This window comes from Polypterus senegalus, chromosome 15 (assembly GCF_016835505.1).
Source record: "Polypterus senegalus isolate Bchr_013 chromosome 15, ASM1683550v1, whole genome shotgun sequence".
Classification (NCBI taxonomy): domain Eukaryota; kingdom Metazoa; phylum Chordata; class Cladistia; order Polypteriformes; family Polypteridae; genus Polypterus; species Polypterus senegalus.
In genome coordinates, this window is record NC_053168.1 from 98814419 (window position 1) to 98832966 (window position 18548).

An 18548-nucleotide genomic window follows, 5' to 3' on the forward strand; every position below is an offset into this window, starting at 1 on the left:
ACATTGTCTTACTAAGAAGATCATAGAGGCCTGGACCGCAGTAGCTTTGACATATGGAACAGCAACCTACCATGGGCAATTTGCTGTCCATTGCTAGGTACACTCACACATCTTGGGTAAATTTAGACAGTTAACACAATACAAGCATACTTAAGAGGAACAACAATGCAGCACAATGGATAAGTGGAAGAGATGGTTAAAATCACACAAGAGCAGTGCAGTTGCCAGAATTGGAGTTCATACTTATCAGGCCACTTTTATTGCCTTTTTTTAATTTGTAAAAAGTCTTTCTGAGTAGGTAACATGACATCAGGTAAGTTGTGAAACACATTTTTGTGTTTAATAATTATTCTATTACCAACACTTGACTATCCAAATTAACTGCCATAACAATAAATATGTACTGAAATACTTAAAATTCAAAAATACTTTTAAGCTTATTGATGCCTGGATTAAAGTACTGCATTCTGATGCAGAAAACAATTTCCATCAATAGCACATTTTTCCAAACCAGTCACCAAATAGATGACATTTTTTCTCATTCAATATATTTTATTTTGAAATACAGAACTTGTTTTGACACTTGTACATCATGTCAAAAAAGCTTCTTTATTTTAAAAAGTATAAAGAACATATAAAAAAGCAACATTTTCATTGAAAAGTTAATTGGTGTTGCTTAACTGGTCCTAGGGTGTGCTCAGACTGCAATGGCCTTGTGCCTAATGCTTAATTGTATGGGCTCCAGCTCAACATAAGCAGATTTGGAAAATGGTAGGATGGGTGGACTAATTTTCTTTATCTGTATTTGACAATTTACCTTTTTTAGTGAAAATACAAAACAGTAAAAACAAAACTGTATAAAATTCATTTCTTGCCATGGATTTGGCATTTTCGTTATTATAAAAAAATTTATGACATACATAACATGACAACCTTTACTTTTTATTATCCGATAATTGTTCAAGAAGGACATTCAATAGAAGAATGAGAATTAAGTAAAGTCATGGCATGCACAATTAATAACAACTCATGCCAAAACAAGATCTCCAATAACAATAAACCTAATAGAACGGTTTTCAATTTATGGTTGTACCATATGAAATATACCTTGTGAAGCGGAACTTCAGTTATCAATGCAGAGCTGTAAGGAGCTGAAGGCTACTCTAGCATAATCGGGTGTAGGGCAGGAACTTACCTTGGGTGAAGCACAAATACTATACAGGACACACTCACCTACATACCTCAATAGTTGCTTGTCCCAGGCCAATTTAGTATCAACATGCGAGTGCTGCTGTCCCTAGAGTCCTGGATTCAGTCCCTATGGTTTTAGCAGATTTTCCCAATACCTCTGTGTCCTCTCCTCCAGATGGTATGGTTTTGTTTCCATATCAGAAAGATGCGTTTGCTATCTCAAGTAAAAAGACCATCAACCAAAGACCATCATTCATTCCACTGATGATGTGTGGTTAGTTAGGGAATAGCAAAGTTGCCAACTGCAGGTGAAGAAGTAAATCTTGGCTTCAGTTTTAAGTGAACTTGTGATTACATTTAATCAGTGTCAATGAAAAGGTGATTCAATATTTAACTGAAATAAATACAAGGGATCAAATTTAATGAAGCTATTAATTCTAAAGATCTGTTAAGTCTCCTAATATTTTATTTTCCTGCATTGCATTTATTTTACTAATATTTGGGTAAACTACGTATTTAGTTAATTCATTATTTGTAGCTCATTTAAAATATCTTTTTGTGCATCGCTGAGGCTTTTTAAATTCCATTATTGTTCTTTTTTAATACTCAAGTAGTACTGGAAAAACTATTTTGCCTTCCAAAGGTTAATTGGCAGCTCTATATTAGCCCAGTGAATGCATGTTTGCAAATGGAAAGAATTCGGTCCAGTGCTTGTTCCTACCTTTGTTAAGTGTGACCAGAATAGGCACAGTCTCACTGCAACTCTGAACTAAACAAGCAAGTTAGGAAACAGATCTGTGCATATCAACTTAACCCACATGTTTTGGATGCAAATGGAAAACCCCTGTGCGTGTGAGAAAATGAAAACTACATATAGGCAGTGACTTGGTCATGATTTGATTTCAGTGTTCTAGATTTGTGTGGCAGACGTGATACCAAGTTCAAAGGAAACACACACACAATCCAAAACATGTAATAAAAGTAAACAAAAAATATGGACAATAAGATGGTGTTTGATTTTGATGGATAATTAAAGAAGGTGAGATAAGAAGTGGTATTTCATTTAAGAAACAATTATTGAGGTAGATACACATAAGAGAAAAAGAACAGCATCTGATATACACTATGAGAGCTAGTCCTATTGTAGGTCATCATTTTAAATAGTGTACTATTAAATATGTAAATAACCAACACACAGAATAAATGCCCTGCATATGGTAAGGAAACAACTATTAACTGCTCTCATTATTAACAGTATTCAACAATGTTGCAGAATGCAAAGAAAATGTGATTGTTAAAACTTGCATCTCGTCCAAGGCAAAGTGGGCAAAATGGAAGTTTAATATAAGGAGGCAGTAGTGCCCAGAATTCCTTCAGATACGGGACTATAGAGCACACTGCTGCTGGTCCTAGACCCGCTACTGAATCACTTTGTGGTTTTAATCAAATCACCTTACCTGCTAGGACCCCTCTTGGCAAAAAAAATATGAAAACTGTTGTACTAAACAGATAAAAGCCATATGATCTGGTACACTGACGGGGAATATATAAAATTGCAATTATGCTGGTTAATTCTCCATCAGACACAGTAAAAATCCCAAGCAAGTTATTTAACTAGTCAGTGGCAATCTTTTAAAATCTTTTAACAGTTCATTATAATCAGTGTAAAGCCTTTGCAATAGATTATGAAAAGAAACACAATATTAAAAGAGCAGGGTGGTAAGATGAGTAACCACCAATTACTTTGTGACTCATAGAGGTATTTACCATATTTAATGGTAATCAGTTTAAAAATCAGGACTCCATCAAACTTCAAGAATCTCAGAATGTATTACACTGGAATATTTGGTGTGCAAGTTACCCTCACTTGCATGCTGTGTAAGCCTGAATCAAATCATTGAAACTGATAGTAGATCATAATGAAGGCATATCAGATAGTAAATCAACATGTGATTTGAAATTGGTATTAACCAAACACATAAATGTAAACTTCATGGCATAAGCAATGACAAGTCAATTCGAAGTAACAAAATGCTATGCAAGAAATTTCTCCTCAAAAAGATATTTGCTTGTTAAGGTATTTGATTCAAGTTATAGCTGAAAACATTTAAGAAAAAATTTCCAAATTTATCTGGTCTTAAGTATTTATATAGAATCTTTCATAACAGCTTCAGTATTCACTAGTCTCCAATTATATCACAGTGCTAGTACCATTTATGTTATTAGCATTGTGTCCCATGTATTTGTAGACAGCCAGGCAGATTCCGCCTGCAACATGATTTCAAATCCAAGATTTATGTTGCATTACAGAAGAATGATAACAGACTTTCCTAGATGTAAAACAAATTTGAGAAAGATAGACTATCATGGATATTTAAACACACCATGACATATGTTGATTGGCAATATTTACCAATTTTAAAATAGGACTTTTTGATGAAACTACAAACAATACAATTTTTAAATATTCTAGTCTTAACTACCTTTTATTTCCAGGTGCTTTTTGTAAAGTGCTTTGAGATTAATCATATTTTGCAAAATTTAAACATTTCAAAGTTTAGTAGCAAGAGCCACCAGTGGACTGCCAAGTGAATTTGCTTTAATAATAATTAATTACATTTATATAGTGCTTTTTCTTGCTACTCAAAGCACTTTACATAGACAGACTTCAACCACCACCAATGTGTAGCACTCACCTGGATGATGTGATGGCATGCGCCAGTATGTTCACCATACATTAGTTATAAGGTGGTGAATGGGTAAGAGAGATAGGCAATTAGAGACATGGAATGAATAGGGAGCTAGAATGGACAAGAGTCAAAACCTCGTATTTATGTCGTCTAAATGATAGCATCATATTTACAATACAGTGTCCCTGTTACTGCACTTGGGCATTGGGATTCACACACAGACAACAATACTGGCCACACCAACAGCTCCTGTGTTCAAATTGATTTCTTAAGGAAAAGGTTTGCCATTGTACACTTTCATTACTTATCAAAATTTTTTGGTGGTTAGCCCCATTTCTGGACTGGTGACTCTGAACTATGCATATCTACAACTGTATATTACAGGTACAACATTTTGAAGTGATGCCCACCATGAAATATGCTATTACAAAATACTGAGAGTGATTCATAAGACAGAGAGTATATTTGAGACCCTTATTATTAACCTAAATCTATACTTTGCATTTCTTTTAATAGACATCCTAATGACATAGAATACTAAAGTGTGAGGTGACTTAAAAGTCAAACTACTTTGTTACAGGACCATCCTTATAACCATAGCAATATGCCCTCCTCAAAAATGATCGGTTTGCACAATTCAGATACCCAATTACCACCACCTTTTATTTTCCCGTCATTGCTGCAGACCATTCCAAATGCATTTTTGAAGCCCTTCATCTCAATTAAACATGGCATACATATTGTACTTACACCTGACATTCCCTCAGAAAAGCAGTACAACTCCCAATCCTCCTCAATAAATCCCAGTAGTTTACTTTAGGGCCTGTTCTGCAACTCAACCATGAATATGAAATGACAAAATTGAAACTATCATGCCAAAGAAACCCCACCTTTATCAAAGCAACACATTCCACCATATCATTCAGGTAGATTTCCTCTGAAACTGAAAATGGCATATTTGAGTGTCACCCCATCAACACCTTTATTTAAAAGCACCGCAATCCAGGCCCCTGACCCACCTCCTTTTATATCAATGCATATTCACTATTTCCTGTCAAAACAGTAAAACCATGATATCTACCGAACCAAGACGTCTTAGAAACCATCCCCCATACCATCCAATACAGACCAGGTTTACTAACAAACAAAGGAGCTCCCCCTATTAATTGTTGTGTTTTCATTAACAACAAAGAGTATTTTTCCAAAAACACAATTATCAAGCAAGCATGTAGCCATGGCTCAGGTGTGCAAGTAGGACTCTGGCAAGTACTCCAGACTCCAAAATGACAGGAAAAAAAGTTATTTACCAGCTGCTAAGGTTATTCCCTTTTGCTGCTTCCTGAGATATGATTTTGCATTTTTAACATGTGAAGATTATATCAATCTTTTTTTCAGTAAGGGGTAGCAGTGGGAAGTCAAGGCACTTTCTTTCACTCTTTAATCCGCACAGTGTGAATACCTTTATGTACAGTTTTATTGCCAGTATTTGCACAAACTAAGCACATATCTATAAATACACAGGTAACAAATAGTGGAAAAGAGAATGTTACAATGAAATCCAAAAGTCACACTATATTCCTGACGGAGCTGAAACACAAGACAGATGGCAACACTGGACATTTCTGCCTTTGTGGTTTAAATACATTTCTACAGCTTTCTCTCCCCAGTCAGACTCTCCCAAAGACCTGGCATATTAATATGTATCCGCCCATCCCAACTCTCATCCCTTCTCTCCCCCCCCACCCCCGATAAGCCACCAGAGGACATACTGCGAGTACTTGTGCAGTGGGTTCCACTCAGTGGTATCTTGCTTGAAGAACGGGTGCTGCTGGCAGGTGTGGTTCATGATTAAGGCTCTTCTGCTCTCTCCTGCGAGTGTGCCGACAGGTTGCCGCTTTTGGGACTGGGTTGTCAATTAAAAACTGGACAGTTCTGGCCAGGCTCCGCCCCCCCCTTGCTGGTGGAGCAGGCTAGTTCAACCCTGCCTTAGAGCCGCCGCCCTCCTCCCTCCAGAGACGGAATAGAATTTGAATGCAGCCACATAAATGGTTTATTTGAAACATAGCTAAGCTTTGAAGCATTCCTCCAAATCATTAATAGGCTTTTTATTTATAAAACTAACACTGTAAATTTAAGGGACCCCCAAGCGGGCACTGGCAGGCCATTTAGTAATCTCCTCCTCTTGACTCCTCTCTATTTCCTAACACTGTACCACTGGACTTTGGAGTTTACATGCAGGCTTGAGGGACAAAAAGAACTCCAGCTGTGTAGGACGTTTTCTTTGATGGCCGCCCATTCACTTGCTCACTCTTTCCTCTGAAGATGCAATTCTCAGCGCAAGAGCTCCTCACTAGCTCTGCCCCGAGATGTCTGATGTAGGGTCACTGCTGCCACTCCCGCTCTGCGCCCGCTTAATGTATAGGTTTAACAATTTCAGCTGAGGAAAACATCAGAGAGTAAGAGATCAATTAGAAAAGTTTTTGGGATTTTTGGAAAAGTGATATCAACAAAAGAGCCTTGCAGTTCTCCTACCTTGCTGCCAGTAAGCTGGCTGAGGTGAGGCTTGAGGTCTTCTCCTATGACAGCGTGGATGGCCACAAGACAGAAGACACATGCCTTTCGTACACTGCTTTCAGAATTATCATAGCCCTGGGAAAAATGTGAAAAGTGAGAAAATCTCATGAGTAGCACCATCTTATTAAATGGCCATGTATTTTCATCAACTGTCAAGGCAGGTATGTGCAAGCATCACAAGTTATTTCTGTAACAAAACTGCTTTTGACAGTAGCCCTGGGCTTCTAATTATGCATTAGCAATACTGAACAAATATGCTCTTACAATCACATAATAATTTGCTGATTGTAAGACAGAAAGCACAACTTCTATCTTTGTCTTACACATTTACAAGTTTTAGGTAACAATCCATGAAAATATGTTTGTCTTAGGCTTTATTTTATATAACTCCTTTCCTCAATGAACATTTAACTTGGAACATATAAATTCAGATATATGTATTAATGGCATCTATACAGCTTTAAGATGTGGAGATTTTTCTGCTCATTAATAAGATTCTCTCCAACTGAAGTGCGACTTTCTCAGTATTTCCATGGCATGTACACAAAGTGATGGCCAAGGTAACGACTGCCTGCCTCCTGAGTACCTTTTGGCACTCTGTTCTAATATGACTTCTCACCAAAGGTCAATATACAACATTTTCTGCATATGAAGGACTCAAAGGGGGAGCGGATAATACTGTATCATTTTTCTAAAGTAAGGGACATAATAAACTGAACTGGTATACAGCATCTAGACCCCAAGAGAAAAAAGCAAAGCAAACTAATCCACTGCTACAGAAAAGTAGATATATCTCAGTGCCCTCGTAGTAGTGTAAGTGCCAGACACATGCCCATCCCGTGGGAACGAGGAACCAAACCACAACAAAAGAGGATTTTTATTAAAGACAGATGAAAAGCTAATTTGGCACCACCTACACAACCTTGGTCTGGATTTAGTGGTTTAGAAAATGACACGGCATGTCTAATTTTCAAAAGTGGTCTACCTGTATGAGGCCAGGGATAATCTCTGGAAGCAGCTGAGCCAGGGTCTCTCGTGGCACTCTGTCAATCACCTTGGTCTGCATCTTTATGGCTGCCAAGTTTATGGGATAGTCAGCAGTCTGGATGATAGGACAGAGCACCTTGATGCACTGGTCTGGGCTAATGGATGTTGCCAACATTGCTGCAGCTTCCTCAGCTGCACGCACAACCTACATGAAAATGCAGTTTATTAAGAGCAAGTAACAGGCACCCTAAAATTGAGTTTTCTGAAAAAAAGTGAAGGCAAGCCTAACCTCTTTATGTGGATCTTTATGGGCCTCCAGGGTCTTCATGATGGTCAATTCAGCATAGTTCTTGAATCTTGCAGGCTGCTTGTTGAGTATTTCTTTCAGCACCCGCAAGGCTAAGGCTCTGATGGCATGCTGTGGATGGTCAGGGAAAAAGATTTACTTTGTAAACAATTATGCTCTACATCACTAACTGTGACTGTCCGGCACGTCGTCTGAAGTGGCATTAGAACGACACCCTGGCAGATAGACTTATGGGAGGAGTCATTTTAACGCAAGTCTCTCAACGGGGACTACTTCAGGATGCAATGATTTTTTCAGGTATCCAACCAAACATGACTGGGACCCAATGAATCTTAAATGCTAAGGTAGATTATGTTTTTTATTCCTCATATCAAAATATTTAAAACTCACAATTACATAAGTCAAAACATACCTCTCTGTCACCAAGTGTCTCAAGCAGCAGAAGCAAAATGGTTTTGAAATGCTCATCCCACACCACCAGCAGGCTGTCCCGGATGAGCTTCATAAGTTCACAAAGAGCTGTCTTACGTTCCTCCACTCTCTCATTGTGGTTGGATAGCTCTTTGAGTAACTCAGCCACCATCTCTGACTGTATCTGGTTACTATCTGTGAAAAGAGCAATTCAAAGCACACATTTTTATCCACTGAGGTCTCCTGCAAGGCTGCACCTACATCTTAGGACAAAGCCCTTGACTTGTGCAAGTGTTCCTTCCACCTGCTGGGTCTAAGAAGGCAGCTCATGGAAGGTGAAGAATCCAACTCTTAATGAATAGATACCCACCAAACTTTATTTTCATAAAGTAGCCTTCACAGATCAAGGCACTATATGAAACAAAGAAATATGGCAGAATAAATCAAAGAAAAAACAACAAAAGGTAGTTTAAACATGCACATTCTAAGTAAGCCTGAAGCTGCCAAACCATCCTGGAATTCAAAGGTTAATTACAGAAGAACAATTGCCTTAACTCTACATGTGGCTTGATAAGTTTAAACAGTGATGGCTATCGGGCTGCACTGAACACGTACATTCTCAGAATAAACATTTAATTTCTTAGCTTATACAAAACTTGATGCCACCATCCACTGATTCTGGAGGTTCTGTACATCACTCAGTCCAAAGGGAATCTATAGTATGAAAGACCCGAGGGTAGCTGCATTCATAGAAGCCCATAGATGGTGCTGTGAGGAAACCACTGGAATTCTTCACACAGCTTGACAAACTTATTTGCTAATAACCCTGAGCCACATAAACCACAAGAAGGCCCTAAACCACCCATCCACATATTTTCTGAACACTCTCCAAGTCTACCAACTGGTCTCTGCAGAGAGCACATGCCACAGTTGTTTTGAAAACAAGATGTGGCTGGCCTCCTGTTTCTATTACAAACACAAAAAGCTTATTCCAGTCCACATCAGAGCAGCTTTAACTAGATTCTAAAATGACAGGCAAAGAGCAGGAAGTGACAATAGTGTAGCATTAGAAGCCAAAATCATTTCTCACAAAATGTCTGGGAGTGCATGGTATACTTGGGTGACAACAAAAGATTTGCTGAGTTATGGAGTCAGTTCCATTTGAAGCAAGCAAGGCCAACTTTTCCTTTATTAAAGAAGCAATTGAAGAATGCTCACCTTCAGGAAATTGCTCAGCATCATCATCAAACATGGCCTCTCTCAAGGCTGACTTGGAGTAAAGACTGCTGAAGGAATCTGAATAATTGAAAGGGTTGTAGTCACGGGAACGAGGACTGGAATGCAGCAGTGGCATGGTGTTCAGAAGAGATGTCTTGTTATCCAAAGCAGTACGGCCAGAATCGGGCCCATCTCCAGAGGCTCTGCCCTCCAAAATGTCAGATCCAACTCCACCCTATATTTTAATACATAGATGGAAGAAAATTACAACTTAAACAGGAAAGGGGTAAATGTCATCAATGCCTGTTAAGTAATAAGTGCCAAGACTCACAGCTTCTCCATCACTATCCTTTTTGAAGTCCCGCCTGAGGGGCTCGTTCATGTCCTCCTGGCTCCGGAAGCTGAAATTCTGAATGGCCTCAGTAACACCTCGCAGGGAGCTGTAGATGTCCTCAGTATTTAAGTTTTCTGTATCATAATCAAATGCACTGCAGGATTGGAGGTGTTAAGAAAAAGTATGATGGTTCAGAAAGCTTAAAGGATTATGATGCAAGGGTAGGCCAGACATCAAGAAAACCGTAGTTAGAATACTAAGATTTCTGTGACAGACAAGCAGTATTATACTTACCTTGGTGACAAGGTGTTCTGAGATGTGTTGGTTGGTGAGGTGAGTGGACTGGACCAGTTAGCAGGTGAACGAGGAGTTGGTCGAGTTAGTGGGCTTCCAGTTGGTGGCTAAAGGAAGCAAATACCCTTGATTAAATCACACGTTGTAATAAGTGATGCTGTACACCACCATATTAGCTCAGTGGTAGCGCTGCTACTTGACAGAAAGGAGATTGTGGATTCGCTTCCTAAGTCCTCCCTGAGTGGAGAGCATTTTGAGCAGTGAAAAAAGAGCTACAGTGGTGTGAAAAACTATTTGCCCCCTTCCTGATTTCTTATTCTTTTGCATGTTTGTCACACAAAATGTTTCTGATCATCAAACACATTTAACCATTAGTCAAATATAACACAAGTAAACACAAAATGCAGTTTTTAAATGATCGTTTTTATTATTTAGGGAGAAAAAAAAAATCCAAACCTACATGGCCCTGTGTGAAAAAGTAATTACCCCCTGAACCTAATAACTGGTTGGGCCACCTTTAGCAGCAATAACTGCAATCAAGCGTTTGCAATAACTTGCAATGAGTCTTTTACAGTGCTCTGGAGGAATTTTGGCCCACTCATCTTTGCAGAATTGTTGTAATTCAGCTTTATTTGATGGTTTTCTAGCATGAACCGCCTTTTTAAGGTCATGCCATAGCATCTCAATTGGATTCAGGTCAGAACTTTGACTAGGCCACTCCAAAGTCTTCATTTTGTTTTTCTTCAGCCATTCAGAGGTGGATTTGCTGGTGTGTTTTGGGTCATTGTCCTGTTGCAGCACCCAAGATCGCTTCAGCTTGAGTTGACAAACAGATGGCCGGACATTCTCCTTCAGGATTTTTTGGTAGACAGTAGAATTCATGGTTCCATCTATCACAGCAAGCCTTCCAGGTCAGGAAGCAGCAAAACAACCCCAGACCATCACATTACCACCACCATATTTCACTGTTGTTATGATGTTCTTTTTCTGAAATGCTGTGTTCCTTTTACGCCAGATGTAACGGGACATTTGCCTTCCAAAAAGTTCAACTTTTGTCTCATCAGTCCACAAGGTATTTTCCCAAAAGTCTTGGCAATCACTGAGATGTTTCTTAGCAAAATTGAGATGAGCCCTAATGTTCTTTTTGCTTAACAGTGGTTTGCGTCTTGGAAATCTGCCATGCAGGCCGCTTTTTGCCCAGTCTCTTTCTTATGGTGGAGTCGTGAACACTGACCTTAATTGAGGCAAGTGAGGCCTGCAGTTCTTTAGACGTTGTCCTGGGGTCTTTTGTGAACTCTCGGATGAGTCGTCTCTGCGCTCTTGGGGTAATTTTGGTCGGCCGGCCACTCCTGGGAAGGTTCACCACTGTTCCATGTTTTTGCCATTTGTGGATAATGGCTGTCACTGTGGTTCGCTGGAGTCCCAAAGCTTTAGAAAAGGCTTTATAACCTTTACCAGACTGATAGATCTCAATTACTTCTGTTCTCATTTGTTCCTGAATTTCTTTGGATCTTGGCATGATGTCTAGGTTTTGAGGTGCTTTTGGTCTACTTCTCTGTGTCAGGCAGCTCGCTCCTATTTAAGTGATTTCTTGATTGAAACAGGTGTGGCAGTAATCAGGCCTGGGGGTGGCTACGGAAATTGAACTCAGGTGTGATACACCACAGTTAGATTATTTTTAACAAGGGGCAATTACTTTTCACACAGGGCCATGTAGGTTTGGATTTTTTCTCCCTAAATAATAAAAACCATCATTTAAAAACTGCATTTTGTGTTTACTTGTGTTATATTTGACTAATGGTTAAATGTGTTTGATGATCAGAAACATTTTGTGTGACAAACATGCAAAAGAATAAGAAATCAGGAAGGGGGCAAATAGTTTTTCACACCACTGTATATAAATGTAAAGGATTGTTATTATTTTTTTTTTGTATTCATAACGAAAATATGTACAGTTCAAAAAGCAAAGCATGTTTCTTTGTTTGATTTTGGAAGCCTACCTGTGCTGAGTTGCCACTATTACGCAGATGATTCTGCAGCAGTTTGGTTGCGCTGTCTTGGAAGGTTTTTGGCAATGCACCTAATAGCATGGTGAATTCCGGTGTATTGAGCTGGAACAAAGAGATCAAAACGGCCTGTGCAGCCTGCAACATGGAAAATCAATTTAAGTGTCACTTGCATATCCAGTGATTATTTCATGTAATTCCTAATCTGCATTCAGTTCTGCCAGTAAGATTGAAAAAAAACATTAGATAAAAAGGGAATAAGTAGTACATACACATATTACACCTTACATCATACAATATACATTGCATAAACTATGCAACATAAAATGTACAGTAGGCCTTGTGAAAGTATTCATCCACCTTGAAGTTTCTCCTGGTTTTGTCACATTACAATCTAGAATTAAAGAGGATTTCATGTAATGGACTTAACAATATAGTTCAAATTGTTGAAGTGGAATGAAAATAAAATACATTGTATATATATATATATATATATATATATATATATATATATATATATATATATATATATATATATATATATATATATATATATATACACACATATACAGGGTGGGCCATTTATATGGATACACCTTAATAAAATGGGAATGGTTGGTGATATTAACTTCCTGTTTATGGCACATTAGTATATGTGAGGGGGGAAACTTTTCAAGATGGGTGGTGACCATGGTGGCCATTTGGAAGTCGGCCATTTTGGATCCAACTTTTGTTTTTTCAATAGGAAGAGGGTCTTGTGACACATCAAACTTATTGGGAATTTCACAAGAAAAACAATGGTGTGCTTGGTTTTAACGTAACTTTATTCTTTCATGAGTTATTTACAAGTTTCTGACCACTATAAAATGTGTTCAATGTGCTGCCCATTGTGTTGGATTGTCAATGCAACCCTCTTCTCCCACTCTTCACACACTGATAGCAACACTGCAGGAGAAATGCTAGCACAGGCTTCCAGTATCCGTAGTTTCAGGTGCTGCACATCTCGTATCTTCACAGCATAGACAATTGCCTTCAGATGACCCCAAAGATAAAAGTCTAAGGGGATCAGATCGGGAGACCTTGGGGGCCATTCAACTGGCCCACGATGACCAATCCACTTTCCAGGAAACTGTTCATCTAGGAATGCTCGGACCTGACACCCATAATGTGGTGGTGCACCATCTTGCTGGAAAAACTGGAACGTACCCGCTTCAGTGCATAAAGAGGGAAACGCATCATCATGTAGCAATTTTGCATATCCAGTGGCCTTGAGGTTTTCATTGATGAAGAATGGCCCCACTATCTTTGTACCCCATATACCACACCATACCATCAATTTTTTTGTTCCAACAGTCTTGGAGGGATCTATCCAATGTGGGTTAATGTCAGACCAATAGCGGTGGTTTTGTTTGTTAACTTCTCCATTCACATAAAAGTTTGCCTCATCACTGAACAAAATCTTCTGCGTAAACTGAGGGTCCTGTTCCAATTTTTGTTTTGCCCATTCTGCAAATTCAGTGCGCCGATCTGGGTCATCCTCGTTGAGATGCTGCAGTAGCTGGAGTTTGTAAGGGTGCCATTTGTGAGCAGCTAATATCCGCCAAGGGGATGTTCGACTAATGCCACTCTCCAGTGACATGCGGCGAGTTCTACGCTGTGGGCTCTTGCTGAATGAAGCTAGGACAGCCACTGATGTTTCTTCATTAGTGACAGTTTTCATGCGTCCACATTTTGGCAAATCCAATACTGAACCAGTTTCACGAAACTTAGCAAGCAGTTTGCTAACTGTAGCATGGGAGATGGGTGGTCTCGTAGGGTGTCTTGCATTAAAATCTGCGGCAATGACCCGGTTACTGCGTTCACCAGACATCAACACAATTTCTATCCGCTCCTCACGTGTTAACCTCTGCGACATGTCAATGGCTGTAAACAAAGAGAAACTTGTAAATAACTCATGAAAGAATAAAGTTACGTTAAAACCAAGCACACCATTGTTTTTCTTGTGAAATTCCCAATAAGTCTGATGTGTCACATGACCCTCTTCCTATTGAAAAAACAAAAGTTGGATCCAAAATGGCCGACTTCCAAATGGCCACCATGGTCACCACCCATCTTGAAACGTTTCCCCCCTCACATATACTAATGTCCCACAAACAGGAAGTTAATATCACCAACCATTCCCATTTTATTAAGGTGTATCCATATAAATGGCCCACCCTGTATATATATATATATATATATATATATATATATATATATATATATATATATATATATATATATATATATATATATATATATATATATATATATATACACACACAGTGGAGGAAATAATTATTTGACCCTCACTGATTTTGTAAGTTTGTCCAATGACAAAGAAATGAAAAGTCTCAGAACAGTATCATTTCAATGGTAGGTTTATTTCAACAGTGGCAGATTGCACATCAAAAGGAAAATCGAAAAAATAACTTTAAATAAAAGATAGAAATTGATTTGCATTTCATTGAGGGAAATAAGTTTTTGAACCCTCTAACAAAAAAAGACTTAATACTTAGTGGAAAAACCCTTGTTTGCAAGCACAGAGGTCAAACGTTTCTTGTAATTGATGACCAAGTTTGCACACATTTTAGGAGGAATGTTGGTCCACTCCTCTTTGCAGATCATCTCTAAATCCCTAAGGTTTCGAGGCTGTCTCTCTGCTACTCTGAGCTTGAGCTCCCTCCATAGGTTTTCTATTGGATTAAGGTCCGGAGACTGACTAGGCCACTCCATGACCTTAATGTGCTTCTTCTGAGCCACTCCTTTGTTGCCTTTGCTGTATGTTTTGGGTCATTGTCGTGCTGGAACACCCATCCACGACCCATTTTCAGTTTCCTGGCAGAGGGAAGGATATTGTCGCTCAGGATTTCACGATACATGGCTCCGTCCATTTTCCCGTTAATGCGATTAAGTTGTCCTGTGCCCTTAGCAGAAAAACACCCCCAAAGCAAAATGTTTCCACCCCCATGCTTGACGGTGGGGACGGTGTTTTGGGGGTCATAGGCAGCATTTTTCTTCCTCCAAACACAGCGAGTTGAGTTAATGCCAAAGAGCTCTATTTTGGTCTCATCAGACCACAGCACCTTCTCCCAGTCACTCTCTGAATCATTCAGGTGTTCATTGGAAAACTTCAGACGGGCCTGCACATGTGCCTTCTTGAGCAGGGGACCTTGCAGCCCTGCAGGATTTTAATCCATTGCGGTGTAATGTGTTTCCAATGGTTTTCTTGGTGAATGTGATCCCTGCTAATTTGAGGTCATTAACTAACTCCTCCCGTGTAGTTCTAGGATTCTTTTCACCTTTCTCAGAACCATTGACACCCCACGAGGTGAGATCTTGCGTGGAGCCCCAGAGCGAGGTCGATTGATGGTCATTTTGTGCTCCTTCCATTTTGAACAATCGCACCAACAGTTGTCACCTTCTCTCCCAGCTTCTTGCTAATGGTTTTGTAGCCCATTCCAGCCTTGTGCAGGTCTACAATTTTGTCTCTGACATCCTTGGACAGCTCTTTGGTCTTTCCCATGTTGTAGAGTGTGGAGTCTGCTTGATTGATTGATTCTGTGGACAGGTGTCTTTTATACAGGTGACTAGTTAAGACAGGTGTCCTTAATGAGGGTGACTAATTGAGTAGAAGTGTCTAACCACTCTGTGGGAGCCAGAACTCTTAATGGTTGGTAGGGGTTCAAAAACTTATTTCCCTCAATGAAATGCAAATCAATTTCTATCTTTTATTTAAAGTTATTTTTGATTTTCCTTTTGATGTGCAATCTGCCACTGTTGAAATAAACCTACCATTGAAATGATACTGTTCTGAGACTTTTCATTTCTTTGTCATTGGACAAACTTACAAAATCAGTGAGGGGTCAAATAATTATTTCCTCCACTGTATATATATATATATATTTTGTCACGCTTGGGTCACAGATTTGCACAGAGACACAGAAGGTCGTAGAAAAAAAAGAAGGATTTTTATTCTGACACCGCAAACACATGAGCTTAAACGTGCTCCATGACAAGTCAGATATAACAGTTCCGCTAGGAGCAGAGAGAGATAAAAGCAAACAATCAATTCCCAAACTGACAGGCGCTGCAAGGCTTATAAGTCGGCGAGTACCGCTGAGGCTTGTATTACGCGTATAGTGCAAGGATAAGGAGCAATGTGTAGTCAGTGTTTCAGGGTTTGTGGTTTTCCCAGGGCGTCTGTCTCTATTTGGGGTGCGATCAGCCCTCCAGCTCACACCCTCCCCCTCAGCTTTATTCACATTCCTGTGAATCAAGCGACTCTCTGTACTAGGTTCATTTAGTCGTGATAACACGCCTGCGTTGGCGTGTTCAGAACCTGGTCGGTGCTTTACTGTGAAACTGTAAGGTTGTAAACCCAGAAACCATCTCATTAGACGAGAGTTTGTATCTTTCTGTCGGTACAACCACTGGAGTGGAGCATGATCAGTTACCAAAGTGAAGTTTCGTCCCCACAAGTAATAGCGAAGCGCTTCCACAGCACACCTAATTGCCAAGCATTCTTTCTCAATTGTAGAATAATTGCGTTACCTAGGAAGTAATTTCCTACTCAAATATGTGATTGGATGTTCTTCTCCATCAAAAATTTGTGACAGGACTGCGCCACACCAAATGCACTTGCGTCTGTTTGCAAGATAAAATCTTTTGTGAAATCCGGGTTCCTTAGAACCGGGTAAGAAGACAATGCTTTTTTTAAATCGTTGAAAGAACGTTCGCAATTTTCTGTCCACAAGACAGGTCGGTTTTTTCTGCCTCTAGTAAGTTCTGTAAGAGGAGCAGCTCTATGTGCAAAATTTGGAATGAATTTTCTGTAGTAACCAGCGAGTCCCAGAAAGGCGTACTTGTTTCTGTGTCTCAGGTCTCGGGTAAACAAGCATTTCTTCTATTTTCCTTAATTGTGGCCTAAGTAAACCCTTGCCCATAGAATAGCCTAAGTAATGAGTCTCGGACATGCCTAGTTTACATTTCTTAGGGTTAGCAGTAAGGCCAGCCTGTCTCAAGCTTTCAAGAACGGCTTGAAGCCGCTCTAAGTGTGTTTTCCAATCATTGCTAAAAATCACGACATCGTCAAGGTATGCCCCAGCATATTCAGAGTGAGGACGTAGGATCTGATCCATCATACGCTGAAAAGTTAGAGGTGCCCGTGAAGACCAAACGGAGTCTTGTAAATTCATAGAGTCCGTCAGGAGTCGCAAATGCCGTTTTCTCACAACTGCTAGCCTCTAAAGGCACCTGCCAATAGCCTTTCGTGAGATCTAGCGTGGAGATATAGCTCGCCTGACCCAGTTTTTCCAACAGTTCATCGACACGGGGCATGGGATAAGCATCAATTTAGAGACCTTATTCAAGCGTCTGAAATCGATACAGAACCGAACCGAACCGTCTTGCTTTGGGACTAATACGACTGGGCTGCACCAGTCACTTTTACTTTCACGAATTACACCCAGTGTCAGCATCTTTTTACCTCTTCACAATATTTGCGCTTCGGTATCCGAACGGCCGCATCTGTCTGCGAACATCAGGTGCAGTGGTAATTTTATGTTTTGTAATGTTAGTCTTGCCTGGTAAATCTGAAAAGACATCAGTGTTCCGTTCTATCAAAGATAACAGTTCTGTCTTTTGCGTGTCAGTAAGATCGTTACCAATGGTAACATCGGACTGAGAAACAGCAGCCAAGGAAGTGTTAACCTCTTGTCGGTCGTGCCATTCCTTCAAGAGGTTAATGTGTAAAATCTGGAATGGTTTGCGCCGCCGGTATTCTAACCTTGTAATTTACGGACTCATACGCTCCTCAATAATGGCGGGCCCTGCCATTTAGCTAAGAATTTGTGTGGATCCGAGGGAACCAGTACCAAAACACGATCGCCAGGTTTGAACTCACGGAGCTTGCTGCCTATCGTAAAGACGCTTCTGAGTTTCCTGTTCTCGTTGTTGGTGTTCCACAGCAATAGAGGAAAGCATAGAAATTCTGTCTTGCAACGAAATTAGTCGATCTGCAAAGCTTGGACCCTTAGCTGCTCTCTCGTTTCCTATCCATTCCTCACGCACCACATCCAGGATGCCTGCGCCCTGCCGAATAACAACTTCGAAGGGACTCAAGCCAGTGGACGCCTGTGGTGATTCTCGCACGCGTACAAAACAAAAGGTAGGACAGTGTTCCATGTTGTGGGATCATTATGAGCAACTCGCCTGATCATCTGTTTCAATGTTTTGTTAAATCGCCGGTTAAACCATTCGTTTGAGGATGGTAAACAGTAGTACTCAATTTCTTAATAGCAAAGCTGTCACACAATTGTTTCATCACGAGAAGTGAAAGGTGTGCCCTGATCAGTTAAGATTTCTCTAGGGATACCAATACGAGTAAAAGTTTCACATAGTGCTTTGGCTACAGCCGAAGAGTTGGCCTTTTCAGCGATCATTTCTGGATATCGTGTCGCATAATCAACCAACACCAGCAAATATTGGTACCCATC

General features: G+C 39.9%; 2 protein-coding genes across 37 annotated transcripts in view; both read right to left on the reverse strand.

Moving 5' to 3' along the window:
- Window positions 1-5745, reverse strand: part of ubp1 (upstream binding protein 1) — a 75801-nt gene extending 70056 nt beyond the window's left edge. For both annotated transcript variants that reach the window (XM_039736310.1, XM_039736308.1), the window contains exon 1: window positions 5651-5745. In XM_039736310.1, the coding sequence (XP_039592244.1) occupies window positions 5651-5727 (77 nt within the window). In that variant the 5' untranslated portion in view covers window positions 5728-5745. The remainder of the gene's footprint in view (window positions 1-5650) is intronic.
- clasp2 (cytoplasmic linker associated protein 2) overlaps window positions 5303-18548 on the reverse strand; it is a 271813-nt gene continuing 258567 nt past the window's right edge. For all 35 annotated transcript variants that reach the window (XM_039736300.1, XM_039736302.1, XM_039736280.1 and 32 more), the window contains 9 exons: window positions 12007-12150; window positions 10007-10113; window positions 9710-9866; window positions 9379-9613; window positions 8162-8355; window positions 7732-7860; window positions 7441-7647; window positions 6414-6530; window positions 5303-6318 (listed from right to left, as the gene is read on the reverse strand). In XM_039736300.1, the coding sequence (XP_039592234.1) occupies window positions 6232-6318; window positions 6414-6530; window positions 7441-7647; window positions 7732-7860; window positions 8162-8355; window positions 9379-9613; window positions 9710-9866; window positions 10007-10113; window positions 12007-12150 (1377 nt within the window). In that variant the 3' untranslated portion in view covers window positions 5303-6231. The remainder of the gene's footprint in view (window positions 6319-6413; window positions 6531-7440; window positions 7648-7731; window positions 7861-8161; window positions 8356-9378; window positions 9614-9709; window positions 9867-10006; window positions 10114-12006; window positions 12151-18548) is intronic.